Below are 22,574 nucleotides of genomic sequence, written 5' to 3' on the forward strand. Positions count from 1 at the left end.
TATCTTGACCAGCAACTTGTAATGGAAATTTTTACATGGGTATATGTATATGTATGATTAAATCTGCTCAGACTTTATTGATATGAAACCTATAAATATTTAATTATGTATATTCCCATAAATATATATCCAGCATCGTTTTCTAGTTATTTCCATTTTAATGTCGAGCTCTTGAAATCGACCAGAACCACTTTTTTAAGAGCTTGAAATTAAAATGAAAATAAATAGAAAATAATGCGGAATTTGAAAAAATTTTACTGATAGTAATTTGTAGAGAATAAAATTGTCAACAAAAAAGATTCTACAACATTTTGTGATAACTCTGATAGTTTCGCCAAAAAAGTAAAAAGATCTCCAACTTTACTTCGAGCTCTAATAACTTTTGAACAGATGGATTTATCAAAAAATGATAAGAGACCTTTTTTGTAGAGCGTTCAATTTCCTACAAAAATATATATTAGTCTATTCAATCTATTGATTTGCTTAATGAGTTAACAATACTTAAAGCTAAAAAAAAATTTTTCCCGTGTTATTTAAATGGGAAAATCGAATTTTTCGATGAGCTAGGTCTGTAATCGACATAGAATTTTTTTTTCTTCCGTGAAAATTTTTTTTTTGTGTTGAACTATGATTTTTTCCACAAGCACTTAAAAAAAAAATGTTGCTCTGAAATGAAGCACCCTAATATATATATATATATATATATATATATATATATATATATTAAATAATATGAGAATTTTTTAATATTAAAGTTATTAAACTTTTATTCTGTCAACTATCAATCAAACTTAAATCCCCAATACTTAAAAAATGTTCAAAGGTTTCGGCAGCAATTTAAAAGTATAAAGTATTAATTTGATTATTTGAGTTAAGTAATACCATAAACTTTTCTTAATTATAAGTGTACACAAACTAGAGGATCAGACTACAATCCATCGATAACCAAAGTTAAGCAGCATCGGCGTGGGACATTAATTGGACGGGTGACCGCATAGTAAAATAGTAGTCAACGGATAATAATTTTTTTTTTTTTATTATTTAATTTTAACCGACATTTATATTCATGAAGACAATAAATCCTAATTAAATTACTTAATTAATAATTTACAGATATTCTAAATGAGATTCTATAAATGACTATATTCGTTCATGCATGATTATATATAATCATGTCTGTTCATATATAAATAGATCAAGTTATGTATGATCAGACCTGGCCAATTTTTGGATCTGATCATATATAAACAATTATGCATGATCATATATGATTAGACAAAATCTTTTTTCATCTGGTCGATTGTTTGAAAGTTATGAGATAAAAACCCGCTCATTATAAGAAAATAAAAAATTGCGATGATGCACGTCTTAATATTAATAGTAAGCGCTTAAACTTGCATGATAATTTTTTTTTGGCCATCATATGATTAATATTTTCACAATATCATTAAAAAAAAAAAAACTGTTGTTTTTTTGGCCCAGTCTAATACACACACACACACATTGGGGGAGGGGGCCGAAAATCCGCTTTTTTTGAATTTTTATTATTAATACCAAAAATATTTTTCTTTGTACAAAAAAAAAAATTTTCGGAAAACAAAAAAAATTTTAGGTCGATATCTTAGGCTCGTCTAATCCCGCTAAATATAGAAGTTGTTTAAAATTTTTTTTCCAACTTATTTTGATCGGAAATTTAATTCTCTACAAAAAAGGTAATTTAATAAAATTACGTAAAGTTGATAGTTACTGAGATCATTGCAATTTTGTTCTAAAAAATATAATTTTTCAAAATATTATCACTTTTTCAGGGTAAAAAATAAATTTTATCATAAAAATTTCATAGGAAATTCTATTTTCTACAAAACAGACCTAATCAAAGTTTATTCAAAGTTGGTAGTTACAAAGATAATAGCGATTCTTGGTGAAAGCCACCAAATAACGAGAAATGTGACTGTCTCAACATAAAACTGCCAGTTTCTGAATAACTATAAATTTCAAGTTTTTACCAGAAGGCCAATTTTGTAAGAAATTTAATTTTCTATGAAATTTATATGATAAAATTCATATTTTACCCTGAAAAAGTGATAATATCTTGAAAAATTATATTTTTTAGAACAAAATTGCAATGATCTCAGTAACTATCAACTTTACGTAATTTTATTAAATTATTTTTTTTTGTAGAGAATTAAATTTCCGATCAAAATAAGTTAGAAACAAAATTTTAAACAACTTGTAACTTTAGCAGGATTTGGCTAGCCTAAGATATCGACCTAAAATTTTTTTTTGTTTTCCGAAAAATTTCTTTTTTGTACAAAGAAAAATATTTTTGGTATTAATAATAAAAATTCAAAAAAAGCGGATTTTCGGCCCACCCTAACACACATACATACAGACACTCGAACATCATTCTGAAAATAGTCAGAATTGGCAGGGTGTGGAGTATAAGGTGGGGACAATCGAATCGATTGTAGCGCCTGCAGTGGACGAAATACGCGTTAAATCGCACTTGTCTTGTGAATAGTTAAATGAAAGCAATGTTAAAAAATAAGAACAAGTAGTTGTTGTGTTGTTAATTGCAAAAATACTGACAGAAATAGTAATTGCAAGTTTTATACATTTCCATCCATGATATTCATCTTTGGCTAAAAATTATTACGGGGAATTTTTTAAATTACAAATTTTTAACCCAAAGTATTTTTAATTGTTGAGTTTTAAAATTTAAAATTACGAATAATTTAAATCACTTCAATTTCTTTACTTAATGCAAATTAATAATTTTAACTTTGAAAAAATTATAATTATAATTATTTTAACTCATTTGTTATTATGACTATTATTGTTGTTATTATTATTATTACAAGCTAACCTTATGTCGTTCAAAATATTATTTATTTTGTATTTATTAAAATTTTTTATACTTATTTTTTTCAGTACAATCTACTCTATATTTTTCCACCTTTCAAATGTGGTATCACACATATATTTCGCAATCTTTAAAAATTTTAATTATTTGTTTATAAAAACTTTCCGTATTCTCTCTGTGCTTTTTGAGGATGATTTAATGCGGTCGACAGATGTCGTTTTCGTCGCGCACCTTGCCAATAGCTTCCTAGGATCTCAAAACGTCGACTTCTGATGAAATTTCGATTTTCGCAAATCGGGGTGAAAACAAAAACTTCTCAAATTTTTCAAAAATCGTTGATTTTCTTAGCGGGAAGTTAAAAATAAATAAATAAATAAGTAAAAAGTAATTTCAGTGGTTGAGTACCACTTTTTGATATTCATATTTTATACTTCTTTACCATCTTGATCGCAGTTTTAACATGGTCGAGCCACTGATTGGGTTTCCAAATTAGTCATATATAGTTCACCACCTAATACCCTAATAGCTACTTTAGCTTGAAATTGACACTAATTTGATGTTGAAATTACCTGAAATCTACTGCTCGAATTTGCCGACAATTGTACAGCAAAAGTTGGAAAGAAAAATTTGCAGTTAATTTTTCTTCAATTTAGAGGTAACTTTTTACGATAAAATAAATTCAGTAATGCTCATTCTTACCATTTCAGAAGGTAAGCAACTTTATACATAAAAATGTCTACAATTTGACGGTAAATAAATACTCACAATTTTCCAAGTCAAATTAACACTAAATAGACATAAAATTTGCCTGGAAATTGACGACAACTTTTTTCTAGTTAACTTTTGAAGTGAATTTGCATTCTCATGCAGGTAGTAATTTTACGTCAAATTGAATAGTAAGTTGCAAACAAATTGTAGTAAAAAACGGAAAAGTCTGAAGTTGACGGAAATTTGACGAAAAATTTAACGAAACTTTTGTAAGTAAACTTTTGCTAAAGCAAACTGTGTTATTAGGAAATAGACATATTTTTTTTCCTACGTAGGGGAGGGTGAGGCAAGGGTTGCTTTGATTGACTTGAAATTTTGGGAATATGTTCTTGAAATGTTCAACTATCGGAAATGACAAAAAAAATCGATTTTTCAAATGTGCGAGACTCTGACCCCCTCTTAATTAAATAGTTATCATCATACTAATCATTATAATAATCATCATCATCATTATAGCCATCAATGAATTTATTCATTATTTTAAATTTAAAATTTGTCCTGCGCGACAATGGATTGCCCACTGTCCAGGAGATGGCGTCAGCTCTGACCCTAGTAACCTCTCAGGACATGACAATCTGAGTCTAGTAATTTCATCAGACGATCAGCCGACGTTTATTGGGTCCCTATGAATTTCAAATAAAATAATGGTGAGATTAATTCAATAGAACCTTTAAAAGCCGCTATACAATTGGTATTTTATTAAATTTCACATGATAGTATTAACATTAATTAATGAACAATGGCTCACCAGTTATTGTCATCAGCTAATAAACTGGAAAAACTATTATTTAAATCTCTAAATAATGATCGTAATCGATTTAAAGTAAGTATGAACTTTTTTTTCTAACCTACAACTTATGTTGCGTTATAACGCAAATATATTGAGTCAATAAACGCAATCATTAGTAAGTTGAGGAATCTTCAGAGTAATTAACAATAACAAAAACGAAATGAATTTTAATTTATTTTTATAGCTATGTCAAACTTTACTATTGTTAAGGAATAGTATGAAATTATCACATCTTGAAAAAAACATAAAGCAGCAGTGGGTATTATTAACTGCGAGACCACCTAAAGGATTTGAAAAATTTTTCAAACCAAGTAATTATATAACAATATTTGTAATTTTAATGTTTTATGAGACAGTGCGACTATTAATTATTTATTCAATTATCAATCAAGATGGAAAAACGCCCTCAAAATCCAGTGAATCAGTTGGTACAAAAACTGAACCTTCAGAAAGTCAACACCAAAAATCATCGAATTCACGACCATCACCTCCACCACCACCACCACCACCATCATCATCATCAAGTGAGAGACCAGTAAATCAGTATCTGTCAGGAATATTCAGGCCAACTGCAAAAAGTGGGGGCAGCGGTGGAGGCGGGAAACCATTTAATAATGATCGCGACAAATGGATACTTGCTGGTATTATTGGTGCCGTAGGAATAATTGGCTCCATGGTTTTTTTTGATGTTGGTGCTAAAGAAATTACATGGCATGAATTCGAATATAGGTACTAGAATTATTTTAATCTTTTATTTAGTTAATGAATAAATAATTTAAGTCAGTGGTCTTTAACTATTTTATATTTTTTAGTTATTTAAACAAGGGCATAGTTGAAAAGTTAGAAGTTGTTAACAAAAAATGGGTTCGAGTGAGATTATTACCAGGACATATAGTTGATGGATCAGTAAGTATTTAAAAACTTTTTAACTTCCCACTCTGGAGATAATTTTTATGAAAAGAATCTCAAAGGCGTTTCATTACGAGGGCCAATCGCGAAATTTCTCGCTGACTGAGCTCATAGAGGTGGCCATACATGGTGGCCACATTTTTGGAAAACCTGGAAGTGTCAGGGAATTATATAAATATACTAGAAAATCAGGGATTTTCGTCACAAAGGGAAAAATTTCTACTTTCTTTTTTTTTTGACTGAAAAAATCCGATGATTTTTTTTTCTGTCAAAACTGTTGAAAAAGTGGCTACGCCCGAATGTGATTGTAATACTATTTTGAAAAAAAATTAGTAGAAGTCGATTCCAATAGCGAAAAAATGAAGCAGTTAGAGATAAAAAGGCTGTTAGAAAAAAAAGGTCTTAGGAGATACCAATCGTGAGGATCTTCAAGCTATTAACTTGCATATAGACAAGTTAAAAGGCCAAAAACATTAAAAGTATACATAAGTATTGAACTAATAAGTTTCACTATATTTATTATTCACGTACTTCATTCATATTTTATTAATATTCTATAAAACGTTCTGATTTATGAAACTTATTCTGGTGAAAATAAAAAATTCATTTATATTTTATAATAGAATAAGTTATATAAAAATAGATTCAAAATCGAAAGTAAAAAATTATTCATTCAAGAGCCCCGGTGGGAATTTTTCAGAATTTTCTCTGAATAACTCAGTTCTAAAGTTCTAAAGACTTTTTCAGAGTTTCTCAGAGAAAAGTCCGAAAAATTTCCACCACACGGAAAGAACAAGATGATACTGGCCACCATCTTAGATTATACTCAGTTACATCTAAGGTGAAAAAAAAATTCAGATAGTACCCAGTTGAATCTAGATTATACTGAGTTGCATCTAGATTATACTCAGTTTCATCCCAGATGTTACTCAGTAACATCTTAGTCTAGTCGAGATAAGGATTTGTGCTGGTGAAAATTCCTGGCCGACTAATTTTTTACAGAATGATTCAGAATATGCTAAAACTACGACAACCGCAAAAACCAACAAAAAGTGCGTCGCAAATATGTTTTTTTATAATAAAATGGTCAAAATTCCGGCTTAACACAAAGATATAACAAACTATAGCACATAGATAAAAAAACCCTCAATAAAACTTAGAGAAAAAAAAAAATAATGAATAAAATGAGCCCTTATTTAAGTTCCTACGAGCTGTAATTTGTAAATTATTTAAATGTTAATTAATTTTCTCGTCAACTCTATGTTATTTTTTATATATCAGCTGTCTCGACGCCGAAACTTGCTGAAACGTGACGATGCATGACGAAGCTGCTCGCGCGCTCGTTCGGGAAATTTAAAATTTGAAAAATTACTTTTTATTTTTTAGCTGAAAGTCATTTATATTTTATTTAACGAAAAAATTAATTAAATTTTTATTCCTATTAAAAATAATTAAATGGTTCAATTCTTAGCTTAAATGTTTTTAAACAATATTATAAATTAAAAATATGTTCTTTTCCGTAATTTATTCTATTTTTTATCACAATCGATTGCCTAATTATTTTAATTTCTTAAAATTATAAATAAAAAAATATTGATATATTTTCATTGCAACTATTTATTTATTTATTTGCTTATGCACAATCGTCCTTTCATGCCAAATTATATTACATTAATACTTTTGTTGAAATAAATAATTTTATGGAAATATTTTAAATTATGTTCTAAAGTATAATATGTATATATTTAACTATAAGCTAACTTTCATTTATAATTTTAAGATATTATAATAATAAGACAATCGATTTTAATAAAAAATAAAATAAATTACGGAAAAGAACATATTTTTAGTTTTTAATATTGTTTAAAAACATTTAAGCTAAGAATTGAACCATTCAATTATTTTTTATAGGAATAAAAATTTAATTACTATTTAATTTTTTCGTTAAATAAAATATAAATGTCTTTCAGCTAGAAAATAAAAAGTAATTTTTCAAATTTTAAATTCCTCGCACAACACTATTCAACCCAATAGAGTTGGCGTGAATACGAGTGAGACATTAGAGAAAGCGCGTGTAACGGAAAGTTAAAAAAACATTACAATCAAGTACTTTCTTAGTTACGATTCATAAGCAAATTATCATGATTTAAAATAAAATTATTTTTTTCAATTTTGTTAAAAAACCCAATTTACTATTTTGCTATTTTTTCAACTTATCATTGTAGCTGTCACGTATTATTTATTTTGATTTTATCGGTTAACCTTTTATTCTATTCTAAAATAATAGCATTTATTATTTATTAAAATTTTCCATACTTAATTTTTTTATCGAAATATATTTAATTTAATTTTCTTTATCAAAAATACAATTGCACTTTTTTATTTATATCATTATAAATTTTTATATTTTGATTTTATAACGAATTTTTATTTCTTACACTGATTTTATATATCTTTTATAATTCTCGAGCATGATTATTTGTAACCATCAGATGTCGTTTTCGTTGCGCTCCCTGCCAATAATCTAGATGCAACTCAGTATAATCTAGATTATCTTGGGTACTATCTGAAATTTTTTTTTACCTCAGATGTAACTGAGTATAATCTGAGATGGTAGCCAGTATCATCTTGATCTTCTGTGCAGGAAGGGGTTTGCACTTTTTACTCTATTACAATCGTCCACGAACGGTACTATCTTTGTTGCACTTGCGCAGTAAATGGTAACTTTGGTCGAATTTTTCTCTTAAACAAACGAGTATTATCAAAAAATTAAAGCGCACTTCACTAAATTAGACAGTAATGCATCAATCTGCAATCGGTAGTTTATGTTTAGATATTTTATTTTCGAAAAAAACCCAGCCGAAAACATCTACTAACCCCTGTTAATAAGTAAACAAAAACTTATGTTTATTGACAAATACAAAAATAAAGGTTCATTTAACGACATTGGTTGATTATTTATTGAACTGACTTACACCATTTTATCTATATTATTAAGAGAATAAGGAAAATTTTGTTCTAGTCATATTTATATGATAGAATTGGTTAATGTTATTAAATTTGGTATCGTTAAAAAGAGGTCTTGAATTGAATTTGTGCCTTTTCATGGTTTAAACTTTTTTTGCCATGTCATGCCTTCTATGATAATACAAATTGAATAAATTTAATTTGGTATGAGTGATAAAATAGTTATTGGCGTAACTACCCAGATAGCAAAATGACGTCTTGATGAGTTCTGAATGAGTTCCTATTTATGATTTGGACGTCTTAAAAACATGTTAAAGGAGTCTTTAAGAAGTTCTCAAGATGTCGAATGCGCCACCTAGCGAACTCAGTAAGACGTCTTTAAAAAGATTTCTCAAAGAGTTAATTTTTCTGACTCCGCAAATAAGACTTCAGAATCAACTTACCATGACTTCTTAAGGAGTTCCTAATTTTGACTTCATTTTGACTTCAAAAAAGTTAAAAAATGAATACATTAAGACGTCACAAAATTGACGTCTTATTTATGAAGTCTTCAAGAACTCTTAATTAGGAGTTCTTAAAAATGACACCTTTAAGAAGTCATTATAAGACTTCTTGAAGACTCCTTCAAAAATACGTCGTAAAGCAGTCATTCTGGCTTGAATGCTGTCTGGGTAGTAGGCCAAGTGATTCATAATGTGTCAGCGCGATGCGTTTAGCACGAGTCGCAGGTGCGCAGGCACGAGCGAAGCGAGTGCATATTGCGCACCGGAGACGAGTGCTAAACACATCGCGAGTGACGAATTATGACTTAGCCTACATGTTGCGCCCATAATTTTATTCAATTCATATGCGCTATTCACGTTGTAAGGGTTTGCCCTTGCCTCCCCGTACTAGGAAGTTCGGACAATCCTCCGGTAGTAACTTGGGTATTTGAAGTTTTTGGGTTCTGAAATGTCTGACGCAGCTGAGTACGCAGCTCGATTTAGAATAGGGGAAAGGTTGTTAAAATAATATAACACATCCCTGATTAAAAAAAACGATTAAAAAGTATTTAAAATGATTTGTTTTTTAATCATTTTAAATACTTTTTAATCCTTCAAATCATTTCTAATCCTGTCTCTTATGGACATTTAACGTGTGAAATCATTTTTAATCATTTTTTTTAATCAGGGATGATTCTAAATATAACTCTAGCTCTTTTATTATTAATAAATAATTAATAGTTACATATGTACACTTAATGTTTAATTTATTCGTAATTAATAATTAATAAATTAGAAGTTTCACGATATAGTTCCACTGCGCATGCGCCACTTCCGTTTCACCGGGATACGAGTTCCAACTTCATTAGTATAAATTTTCTCAATAAATTTAATTATAACAATAATTTACGAGTCTTTTATTTAATTTAAACTAGTAAAGAAATTCGACAATGTCAAAGGAAAATCCTGACAAATAAAATTAACCGATGATAAATTTCCGCATGCACAGGGATAGAAATAATTTGAATAAATTTAATAAAAAGAATTTAGAATGAAAAGACGATAAAATTAATGAGGGAATCTCCCCAGTAAACACATTGACGTAAATTTGACGTCAGTGACGTTACGCTATGTCATCATTTACGTAAGATATAAGTCACGAATGAGTCAGGTGTGACTCATTATTTCCCACTTTTTTACGTAAGATTATGATGTAAAACTAATGACGTATGCATGATGTAAATGTGATGTCTGTGTGACCTTCTATGACGTCAATATGACATATGGGTGATGTCAAAATTATCAATTCGGAAAAAATATTTTGAAAAAGAAAAAAATAAAATGAAATACCGAATTTTTGATTTGATTATTACCGCGCGAACGCATTGTAAATTCTGAAACAAGATTAGATAACGTTAAATGATGAAAAAATCCTGGGCGTCGGCTGGGTTCGAACACGGCTCCTCTTGGCTGGTAGTCCTGAACGTTGCTCACTGGTCCACATCACGAGAGTTCAAATCTCGTGCTTAATTGATGTATTTAGAGTGAAATGCCGGAAAAGACAGAGTTAATAAGTTTTCGTGATAGATTTTTACAAAATTTTAAAAACTCCATGAACTTATATGAAATTTTATAGAAGCAATATTTGTCGACCTCGATGATAATTGTATAAAATTTCATTAAGTTTCATCAAATTTTTTAATTTTTTGTTGTGATATGAAATTTAAAAAATCTTCTATAAAATTTTGCGAAACATTAAATAATTTCACAAAATCGTATGAAATTCAATCGATTGAAAAATTGTGATACTAAACTTTAAAATCATAACAGCAAAAGAGTTCAAACTGTTGTTATATTTTCTTTCTCATCCTAAATGATATTTTCGATATATCACTTGAAAAAATAAAGTTAATTTTTTTATGCTCACGCTAATGTTTTAATCTAAAACGTCTGAATGATCTATTATCGAGTTTATCGATTACTTTGACCCCAAAAATGTTCGACGTTTAGTTGTTATTTTTACACATTTACACATGTTTGAAAATTCATTCTATGATTGTTTTATTTCAATAAATAGATGATAAAAAACTATGACTCGGACATTACATCAGCATTGCGTAAAATACTGACTTGTCACTGATGTAAAGATATGATTTAAGAGTGACATCCACATTACGTATAACCGTGACTTTGCTACTGACATAAATGTATGATTTTAAAATAACGTCATTATGATATACGGATAATGACTTTATTACTATACAACAATGTGATGTAGATTCTATGTCAAACGTACGTAATACATAAGTCATAACGGTGACGTCGTACAAGAGTCATGGTTACATCAATATGATGTCACAAGCTTTACATCATATTAAAGTCATGTAGAACGTCAGATTGACATTAAATTTACATCAGATGTCCTGACATTGCTATGACCTACGTATGACGTCAAAATAAGGTCATGTGTTCACTGGGTCCTCCACGTGTTTGACAAACTGTAATATTATAAAATTCCCAAAACCTTTATTCCGAGGAACTTACATCGACCTGTCCTAAGTGTTTAGCCGTAGTAGTCATCTCAAACGTAAATCGACAGGATCCTCCTTCTGGTGTAATTCGAGGTGGAACGTAGACGTAACGACTCTTAGAAAAACTGTACTTATAATTTATGGCGTCTGCCTGAATAATAGACTTTGTTATCAGCACAAAAGAAATTTTGAGCGACCGCTCAGTTCAGCAAGTTGATGTGAATTAATTTTTGGTTGTGTCGTCTGGCGACGAGGTGTCCAACCTACCCCTACCGTCGCGCCGTTAAACCAAATTCGACGCAAGGGCGGGTGCGCAAATTAAAAGGCGCGAAATTTAATTTTTGCTGACCTGGCAGTCGAACACCAGGTCACCCCGTTACAACGTTTCATTAATCACCTAAAAAGCGAAGTCTCAATAGCTGTTTAGTGACATGGTGAAAAAAATCATTCGGCATCACAATCTTAGCTACTCAATGGGTAACAACAGGGAATTGTAATTACCCCATATTCAGTAAGAGTTCGAAAGATAGTTACGTTTATTTTCATTACGTCACAATGGCCGGGATAGTAGACATCTTTATTGCGTTTTGACAAATAATTTTTCACCAGTCGGTAAACGGCCACTTAGGGTTCGCATTTTAGGCATTATAAAACGTGAATAGCGCGCATGAGTTGAATAAATATATATTAGATAACTAATAAAAAAAAAATTGACCTTGTGTAGATTTTTTTTCAAGAATCCTATGATTATACAATCATTGAAATCAATAAGTTTGCAAATTAATGATGAGATTTGTCTTATTAAATTTCAATGACAATAAATATGAACAAAAGATTCTACAGTAAATTTCAGAGTAGAGATTTTAATAAACAGTTGAATTCAAATTATATTTAATAAATTTGGCAGTAATACTTGGACAGCCACGTAGTGACTGTAGGTGGCTCGTTTTGAATTAAATCAATATTTCCAATGATTTAATACTACTATATATGGTCATGAGAGGGCGCCACTGCGACACTGTCAAAATCGTACTCGTTACTAAATAAGTTTTAAAATTATTAAAGTATTCCAAAACAAAGTGATTCAATAAAAAAATATAAAAAATATAAAACCAGTGCATAAACTACTTCGAACAATATATAAAACATAGTGCAACAACAACAAACTTTATTAAAAAGTGTATGAAATCGTTCCGTCAAATGACACTAGAAATTCGCTATGATACCAAGAACATATCATTATTCAAGTGCAAAATATTAGTGTAGCATGTGTACGACAAAACTGGAACCTGAATTACATTAAAACATTGCGTAAACCAAAAGCATCAGAAACTATAACCTCAAAAGTGCTAAGTAATCATAATAATATCTCCGTTTCTAAATCATCGATCAAAGCATCTATCAGCGCCATCTATTACGATCCACCAGAACTTTCTTGCCGGGTCCTAGTCCGACGCACACTCTGATATCTCGCATCATTTAGGGCATCGCTTAATGCGCTTAGACAACTCGATCACCACTAAGCCAAGAAGTACTTACCTGTTCCCATAGAGGGCGCTAAGCTAAGCGAATTATAACCAAATATGGATGAAATAAAAAATATGCTAATTAGCAAGCAGCAAGATATAAAGCAGCAAAAGCAAGACATGCTAGAGATGAAAGAAGATATTAAAGGCACAATAATCAACAGCTTCAACGAGAAGTTTAACAACTTAGAACTGAAAAATGAGCTTTCGGAGAAAAAAATAGAAGAACAATCAAATAACCTAGAAAGACAGTGCAGGCGCAAAAATCTGATCTTTTTTGGCGTAGAAGAGACAGAAAAGTCGTACGATGAACTGGAAAAAATGGTAATAAATATAATAAATACATACATAAAAATTTCATGCGACACTTACAATATAGAAGCTGTTAGAAGGTTGGGGAAAAAGGACGAAAAAGTTCGACCAATAGTAATAACATTCAACACTTAAGGTTTTAAATTAAAAATACAAAAAAATAAATATAACCTTCAAAATACTTCCTATTACTTAAAAGAAGACTACCCAATCGAAGTCAATTAAGTTAATTAAGCGCAAAGAGCTACAAATCCAACTACAGAAAGAAAAAGATGCAGGAAACACCGCTTTTATAAAATACGATAAATCTATTATACTGAGCAACAAAAAATCCCCACAGAAACATTCAAGCAAAAGAAACCTATCAGTGTCCCCGGAGATCGTCCATCCTGAAAACCAAAATGTTCAACAAAATAATAAACAACCACCTAAGAAAAATAAAGGGGACATGAAGAACTATATAATACAAAAGCCCAAACTAATTCTCGCTCAGCCAGTATCAACTCAACGCCAATCGAAGACATCAGACCACAGCACAGCATAGCAATCAAAATCGGACCCTCTTCCAACCCCTAATCTCCCAGTACGGCCGGTCACCGCGGGAGAGTTCGACCAAAACCCCCCAAGAACAATTATCAAAACGAAAAAGACCGTCTACATTTGCACCCTCAACGTAAGATCATTATCTTCTAATCAAAAATATATTGAGCTTAAAGCCGCACTAGAAAATATTAAGCATGATATAATAGGTTTGAGCGAAGTTCGCCGCCTAGGAGAAAAAACATTCGAAGACGACGAATACATCTTTTACCACATTGGCCAAACAAAAGGACTATATGGAGTAGGTTTTCTAGTAAGGAAGAAACACAAAGATAACATCATAAAATTTACTGGAATATCTGAAAGAGTGTGCGTACTGGAAGTCAAAATGGAAAACCTGTGTTTTGCAGTAATTCAAGCGCACGCTCCCACTGAAAATTCATCACAGGAAGAAATAGACAGTTTTTACGAGGACCTAGCTAAAGCCCATGATTCCACATCTACTGAGTACGTTTTCTCTATAGGCGATTTTAATGCTCAAATCGGAATTCCAAAAAAGTACGAACGTTCCGCCACAGGAGAGTATGGTTACGGCATCAGAAGCGGTCGAGGCACGAGACTAATTCAATACGCGCAAGAGTACAACCTAAAAATTATAAATACAATGTTTAAACTAAAACCAAAAAACCGCTGGACATGGATCTCTCCAGATAAAAACACAAGAAATGAAATCGATTATATCATGACCACGAAGCACCACATGATCTCTCAGTATGAAGTACTACCATTTTTCTCCTTTGGGTCGGACCACAGACTAATAAGAGCAACAATACATCTAAACTCAACAAAGAAAAGTAGGCGCAATTTCTCTAACACATCCACTAAGTTAAAAACTCTAGCGGAGCAGGAAATGTACCTGACAAACCTCTACAGCTTTATACCAGAACTTATAGAGAATCAAAACAACTACAATGTGGAGGAATACTACCAAAAAATCATGCACTACATCAAGATAAGTCCAAAAAGCATTAAAGGAACACATAAGAACAAAATCCTATCCGCGAAAGCGCTAGAACTCATGAAAGAAAGAAGCGAACTACAAAATAAGCCCAAATTAAGCGTAACTGACAAAGAAAAACTAAAATCTTTGTATAAACTTACCAATAAAGAAATAAAAAGGTGCTACGTTACCTACAGAACAACAACTATACTAAGACACCTCGATAATACTAGATCTGCCAAAAAAGCTTACAAAGAGTTAAATCAAGCCAAAACATGGGTTCCTTTTCTCAAGTCTGGCAACAACAAATGCAAATCTCGCACAGAAATCATAAATGCTGCTACTAACTTCTACGCTAATCTATATCGACAATCAGACACACAAAGTCAAAACATGGTTTCCTATAGCTACACAGATATCTCTCCAACACACCAGTTTACAGAAAATGAAATATGGAAACAAATAATGAGACTTAAACCAGAAAAAAAGCCCTGGACCTGATGGAATCACCAACGAATGTATCAAGGTTGCGAAGACTCTACTACTGACACCAATCACTATCCTATGGAACAAAATACTTGATGAAGAAGCGGTGCCACATCAATGGATGACATCGGAAATTATACTACTATATAAAAAAGGTGACCCAGCTGATATAGGCAATTACCGCCCTATAAGCCTAATGCCTTGCTTTTATAAACTTTTTGCCTCCTGTCTACTTGAAAGGATAGCCCCAGTCATCGATGCTCACCAACCGATCGAACAAGCTGGTTTCAGAAGCGGTTTCAGTATGATGGATCATATCCAAGTGGTTAACTAGGTGATAGAAAAATATTTAGAATTTAATAAACCCCTGTATTTAGCTTTCATCGACTACAAAAAAGCTTTTGATTCAATTTCACACGAGTGCATCTGGGGATCGCTGAAAGCACTAAACACAAATGAAAAGTATATCAATATCCTAAAAAATATTTACTCTAACAGCACAAGTAGAGTCAAACTGGATAGAGTAGGCGAAGTAATCAACATAAAGAGAGGTGTCCGGCAAGGAGACCCGATCTCACCAAAATTATTCATAGCCGTTTTACAACACGCAATGGGAGAGCTGCCATGGTCCAATCAAGGTATTAATATAAATGGGAATTTTTTAAGTCATCTAAGATTTGCCGATGACATAATTTTATTTTCGGAAACCCCTCACCAATTAAACACAATGGTAAATGAATTAAACCAGGCTAGTATAAAAACTGGTTTGGAAATGAAACTGGACAAAACTAAAATTATGTCTAACCGCAGTGCAACGCCTATCTTAACAAATAACACACCTCTCGAGTTTGTCAACAACTACATTTACTTAGGAAAACAAATCTCTTTTAGTAAGGAAAGAAACACTGAGGAACTTAACCGAAGAGTGGCGATTACCTGGAACAAGTTCTGGCACCATAAGGAAATATTAAAATCGCAACTTCCGCTACCGACCAAGAAAATAGTCATGGATACAGGACTTCTACCGTGCCTCACCTATGGATGCCAAACTTGGACCTTCGATCTCAAAACCAGGAACAAAATTCAGACTACCCAGAGAAGAATGGAAAGAAGTTGCCTAGGTATAAAACTGAAGGATAAGGTAAAGAACGTTGACATTCGAAAGAAGACAAAAGTATGTGATGCCCTAACTTTTGCAATGAAGGCTAAATGGAAGTGGGCGGGTCACGTGGCCCGTTACAAGGACGACAGATGGACTCTACGGTCAGTAGTGGTCTGGGCCAAAAGGCACCAGATCAAGAGGTAGACCAAGGGCCAGATGGGCAGACGAAATTGCAGCGTGCGCGGGCGGAAGTTGGCTGGACAGAGCTAATGATAGAGAAGGATGGCATTCCTTGGGGGAGGCTTTTACCCGAACGGGGTCCATGCATTGATTAATTAAGTACTTGAAATTAAAGCAAACAATAGTGAAATTAATAACAAAATAGAATTTATAATTAGAAATCAAATTCATCTAGCAATAAGTGAATTAAATGTAATTGAACTTTTGTAGGTTATTAAGTTACCAATTGTTACAGTTTGTTATGTTCTATGCATGGAATTAATTTAAATAAAGCTTGATTATTATTATTATTATATATGGTCATAGAATTCTTTTATTATTTGACTGGAATACCTGGAAAAGTCAGGGAATTTCAGTTTAAAGAATCTTTGGTTACCATGAAGAACTCCGATCGAATCTGAATGAAACTCAATCGGATTTTTATTAGATGGAATTAGGAAGAAACATTTAATCAGAATTGCTCAGAAGTGTTTCACTTATCTGATTGATTTTCAATCGGATTTAATATTTATTAATCATTTGATTAATTTCACAGAATACTTTATGGTTCAATATCGGAAGTGCCGATACCTTCGAAAGGAATCTACAAAACGCTCAACTGGAGTTAAATATTGAGCCCCAAAATCATCTTCCAGTTGTGTATAAATCAGAAATTGAGACATCAACAGTAGCTTCATACTTACCGACACTATTAATTTTAGGTAGGTGACATTATTAATATTATTTGTCAATTATAAAACCGTTCGAAGTTTTAACACAGCTTTAAAAAATTTCATAAATTACATGATCTAAAATCAAATTATATTGAAATGTTAAGCATATGTCAAGTAAAGTGACAGTTTCTGATCTCTTAAGAGTAACAGTTGAAATTACATTTAAATAGTTATTAAAAAACTTAACTTAGAAAAAAAACTGATGATTTTATGGGCAAGTTTAGGATGTTCTAAATAATATAAATCGTATAATTTTTATAATTACGGGCTCCGTTAAACTGGCAATAAATAGTCAGCAGAATCGACCGAAATTAGCACCAAAATTTGTTGTTAATTAGTTGGTGCAAACCCGATTTTGTTGCTCGAACCGATTCCAGAGATATCGAGTTGATGCTATCTTACACATAAGCTAGCAGTAAACTCGCAGAATCGGTGTTAAATAAAGCAGCTGATGCGTGAGAATTTGTTGCTAATTTGTTGCTGAAGAACGCCGCGAAAAACGCATCAAAAAATTGAGAATCGGCGGAGCTTAACCACCGGCAACAAATAATTAATGTCCCTGCTAACTTAACGCGCGATTTTAACTAACAAGGGACAGTCATTAGTTTTGTTGCTGCTCATTAATTAACTCAGAGATACTCAGAGAGTCACCAACAAATTGGAATCAAAAGATCGGTAGGCCATACTGATCAGCAACTAAAATCTAACGACCCTGCTATATGAACAGGCGATTTTTATATGCTAGAAAGAGTCGTTAATTTTGTTGCTGCTTATAAATAGACTCAAAAAATACACAGAGAGGCAGCAACAACATCAACTTTGTTTCTATTTTGTACATGTATATATAAATATACTAACAATATTTAAATCGCGGATTAAGAATCTCGGATTGAAAAACTGACTTTAAAAAGTTGTTTCAACCCTAGTAAAAATGAACAAGGGTTGCCTTCGTTTTAAACTAAGAGCATGCTAGTGAAAAATCAGGGCAGTGCTGAAAATTTTCGAAAAATCTACCTTCCATTCTGGCTGCCAGATGTTATTTTTTTAAATTATTTTTTTATTCTTGACAATTTTTCCAATCTAATTTTGAACTAATTGAACTATTCAATAAAAATACTAAAACGTGATATATTTATAAATTCAGTGAAATATATTAATTATTACTGCAATAAACATTTAAATTCTAACAAAGTTTGAATTTATTCAATAATTATTATCTCATCACACTCAAAATAATTTTTTTTTAATTACAAATATAAAATTGGCCCATTATAATAAATATTTATGATGGAAAATAAAAATAAAAAAAAAAAGAAAAAAAAACACAACAAATAATACAATAAATTTTCATTTTTTGGCGTTTCATCGACATATTAATTCCAGGATAACCTTATTTATAATAAATTAGAATCTTGGGATCAACAACTGCTACAGGTGGAAAAACTTAAGTCCAGTAATTGACTTCCTTATTTTAAGAACAAAAATTTTTTTTTTTATATATTTATTTGAATTACAATCTGTTATTACATAACAATAAATAATTTTTAGGATGTGTGTGTAGGGCAGGTATTAGTAGACAGTATCCACTATTTTATTGAAAACGATTTTTGAGGTCTGTTGGCTTAGATTTTTTTAGTCTTCCGTTTATCGCGTTGTTGAGTAGTTCTGTTGCCATTGAGTTGGGGTGATTTTCTATTCTATGTTCATATCGTGTGCTTAGCTTCGTAATCTCTTATTTGACAGTCGGTATGCCTAGGTCTCTGTGTATTGTGGCGTTGGAGACAAACCAGGAAGCGTTCACTATATTCCTGATGGTTTTATTCTCGAGTCTTTGGAGTGTTTCCAAGTTAGAGTAACTGGCTGTCCACCAGAGTTGAATGCCGTACGTCGAAATTGTTTTGATGATTATTTTGTAGATGTTTAATTTATTACTTAGCGAAAGCTTAGATTTTTTTCCTATTAGCCAGTATAGGCGTCGTACTTTGAGTTCGATCTTCTTTCTTTTTGTTTTGATGTGTTTGGCCCAGGTTAGTCGTCTGTCAAGGTAAAGTCCTAGATATTTCACCTCTTTTGTAGAAGGAAGAGGCTCATCGTAAAGCGTGACTTGCGGACAGTCACCTCTTCTGGTGGAGAAGGTAATTTGGACTGATTTGATTGGACTTGCTTTTAGACGCCATTTATTCATCCATGATTGTACATGGTCGAGTTCTTTTTGAAGTTGTGCTGAGGCTATCACTGGGTCAGTGTGTGTCGCTATAACTGCTATGTCATCAGCGAAGGTTGCTATGGTGGTATTCTCGTCCGTGGGAAGATCTGCCGTGAAAAGGAATGATTAGAGAACACTTCCTTGTGGAACTCCAGCTTGTGCTATCTAGAGTGTGGATTTAGCTTGTCCTTGCCGCACTTGGAACTTTCTATCACTCAGGTATGATTTTAGTATTTAATAAAACTGCGGTAGGTCCTTTCTTATTTTGTATAAAAAGCCTGGATGCCAGACCTTGTCGAATGCTTTTATTGAGATTCGATGGCCAGTAGGTTGGTTCTCCTGTTGAAAGTGTATCACAGCTAGTTGATGATATAGCTTTGCGCAGTTCTTTGCCTCTAGTGGTGTCTAGCCCCGCTCCCCAGTGAGTGCTTTTGGCGTTGTAATCTTCTCCTGCGATGAATTTGGTGCCAAGAGAATTTAAGTAATCGCTAAATTGGTTTTGCTTAATTTTGTGTTTGGGCGGACAGTATACTGCCGATAGAGCTAATGGCCCATGTTTCCAGTCTTCTATTTCAATAGACGTTGCTTGGAGTTAGTCTGTTTCGAACTTAGTTAATTCGTGATGCCTGATCGATTTTTTCACTATTAATGCCGTACCACCGTGGGCAGTATCATCTGAATGCTTCGTGTCAAAGACAATATAGTCAGGTAGATATAAGTAACTTCGGTTGGTGAAATGTGTTTCTGAGACAAGCATGATGTCTATTTTATTAGAGTGGAAGTACGTGGCTAATTCTTGTCTATGTTGCGTTAGACCGTTAGCATTCCAGAGTGCTATATGGTAGAAGTTACACATTGCGGGGTGGTAGACTTTGTACCACTGTAGTCAGTAGTTTTAGCATAGTGTGGAGTAGGTTATTTTGTTGATGTAGTACTTCCTTGAATTCGTTAAGTGAATTTTCTAGGACCTGTGTGATCTCGGCGTTGTTGTTGCTGTTATTGGTGTTGCCTGACTCGTTGTAAATGTTTTGCCTGTAGCTGGTAAGCTTGAGCTGGTTGCTACATTCTCAGTAGCTTGTCTGGTTCTGTAATTCATAGAGCTTGTATTCTGCATGGTGTTTGTGTTCTGCATCCTGTCTATCCTGTCAGTCCTGTGCTAGTGAGGTCTCTGCACGCTAGCCTCTTTTTTTTCAATTGTCTTTGTAAACTGGGAATCCTTTGTAGTTGGCTGTGTGATCTCCTTCACATAATACACATACGGCAGGAGTGTCTTTAGTTTTAATGCATAGGTTTGTGTTGTGTTCCTCACCACATTTGACGCATCTGTACTGTCTACGATAGTATGTCTTCGTGTGTCCATACCTTTGGCATCTGGTGCATGGTACCACTTCGTTTTTCTTACGGGGAGGCTCAATTTGCACTTTAGCTGATCAGTAGATCGATTTTGTAAATATCTTTATTGTTATGGTTGGGTTCTAAATCCAGGAAAAATAACGGAAGCGGCATCTTAGTTTTCCTACTCTTTATGTTGGACACTTCCCGAACTGAATGTCCCCTCTTTTCAATTTCTTGCTTTATTAGGTTTAAAGGTGTAGACGGATGCAGTGACTTAAATACCACTCTATAGGCTCTTTGTTGTTTGAGTTAGTACGTGTGGTACGAAGCACTTACACTGTCAAGTGTGCGTACAATTTTCCTGTATGCGTCAGCATTGTTGGCCATGATTTTAAGCTGCCCATTGCTATCAACAGTCTTATAGCGATAATCCTCAGTATTAACAGCTCGGTTGAGTGTTGTTGCTAATTCTTCGATGGAATTTACATCGGGGACAAAGATAGGAGGAGGCTTTGGTTCTCTTTTGTCTTTTTCTGTTTCTGCATTTTGCGTTGAACTTTGTTCTGGTTCTTGATTTTGCATGGCATTCATTATCACTGTCGTTTTTTCTCATGCGTTTTGTGCCTCGGACAACCTGTCACTTAGGTCCATTTGAGGTTGATATAGTTTGTCTCAAGACCATCACAATTTTTTCGGTTTGATTGGCCTTGCCATTAAGACTCCCAGGGTTGTTTTCAGTGTTGACACCGTTGTTGGTTTCCAAAAGACTATTATCTTTCTCCAGTTCCATGTCCACTGGACCTTGAAGTATACCACCACTAGTTTCTGACATCACTCTGACACCGTGATCTGGTAATTCAGATTACTACCACTACATAATAAGACTAAAGTCTATTCGATTACAATATAAAACTCTTTTAACAGTAAAGTTACGCGTCAAGCTAACACGTCCGTCTCTCCCGACAGCTTGAGGCGGAATGAAGAACAAAATTGAAAATAAATTTTTTTATTTTACCCGTTAATTATAGTTTAACTAATTATTAGCCTGTCCATGTGATTATTAGTGCATTTTTATATGTATATAACAAAAAAACTTTCGATTGAATCTTCGTACACTCTTACACGAAATATTTAGACTGTAATTGAAAAATCACTCTCGCAGTTCCTTTAATCTTTAAGACTTTTTTTTTCTATCTAATATATTTGATAAAATTTTAATTGGTAATTAAGCGTAGAATATATATAGTACTTTATGTTCTTTTATAATTTATTTCATTATTTGAGTAAAAAATTTCTTTTAAAAATTTCGGTTAAAGTTGAAAAGGTCAGAAACTGGGCCACGGTCAATAACTGAGTCCTTAACTTATGTAAATTATTTTAATTAAATGAAAATATTTTGCAGCGGTGCTGATCCAAGGCTTTCGTCGATCAGCTGCATTTATGGGTGCAAGAGGAGGAAAACGTGGTGGAATATTCGGTAACGTAATGGAATCTACGGCAAAATTAATAAACCCAAATGAAATAGGAATAAGATTCAAGTAAGTTATCGACGAAAAATAACGTTCCTCATTTTCAGGTAGATTTTTTTAAAAATCTTGGTATTGTATTCGTCCTCAGGGTAGATTTTTCAAGGAATTTTGTCATAACCTATCATAATTGGTTGAGTAGATTTCGAAGATACCATTCGTTGAATAATTTATATATATATATATATATATATATATATATATATATATATATATATATATATATATATATATATATATATATATATATATATATATATATATATATATATATAGCA

At 32.3% G+C, this 22,574-nt stretch overlaps 1 protein-coding gene across 1 annotated transcript in view; it reads left to right on the top strand.

Moving 5' to 3' along the window:
- The first annotated feature begins 4,261 nt into the window (after positions 1-4,261).
- LOC130665793 (AFG3-like protein 2) overlaps positions 4,262-22,574 on the top strand; it is a 35,834-nt gene continuing 17,521 nt past the window's right edge. The window contains exons 1-6 of the mRNA XM_057466385.1: positions 4,262-4,454; positions 4,606-4,732; positions 4,814-5,150; positions 5,234-5,327; positions 17,052-17,217; positions 22,173-22,308. Of these exons, the coding sequence (XP_057322368.1) occupies positions 4,371-4,454; positions 4,606-4,732; positions 4,814-5,150; positions 5,234-5,327; positions 17,052-17,217; positions 22,173-22,308 (944 nt within the window). The 5' untranslated portion in view covers positions 4,262-4,370. The remainder of the gene's footprint in view (positions 4,455-4,605; positions 4,733-4,813; positions 5,151-5,233; positions 5,328-17,051; positions 17,218-22,172; positions 22,309-22,574) is intronic.

The sequence above is a fragment of the Microplitis mediator genome, chromosome 1 (assembly GCF_029852145.1).
Source record: "Microplitis mediator isolate UGA2020A chromosome 1, iyMicMedi2.1, whole genome shotgun sequence".
NCBI classification, from domain to species: domain Eukaryota; kingdom Metazoa; phylum Arthropoda; class Insecta; order Hymenoptera; family Braconidae; genus Microplitis; species Microplitis mediator.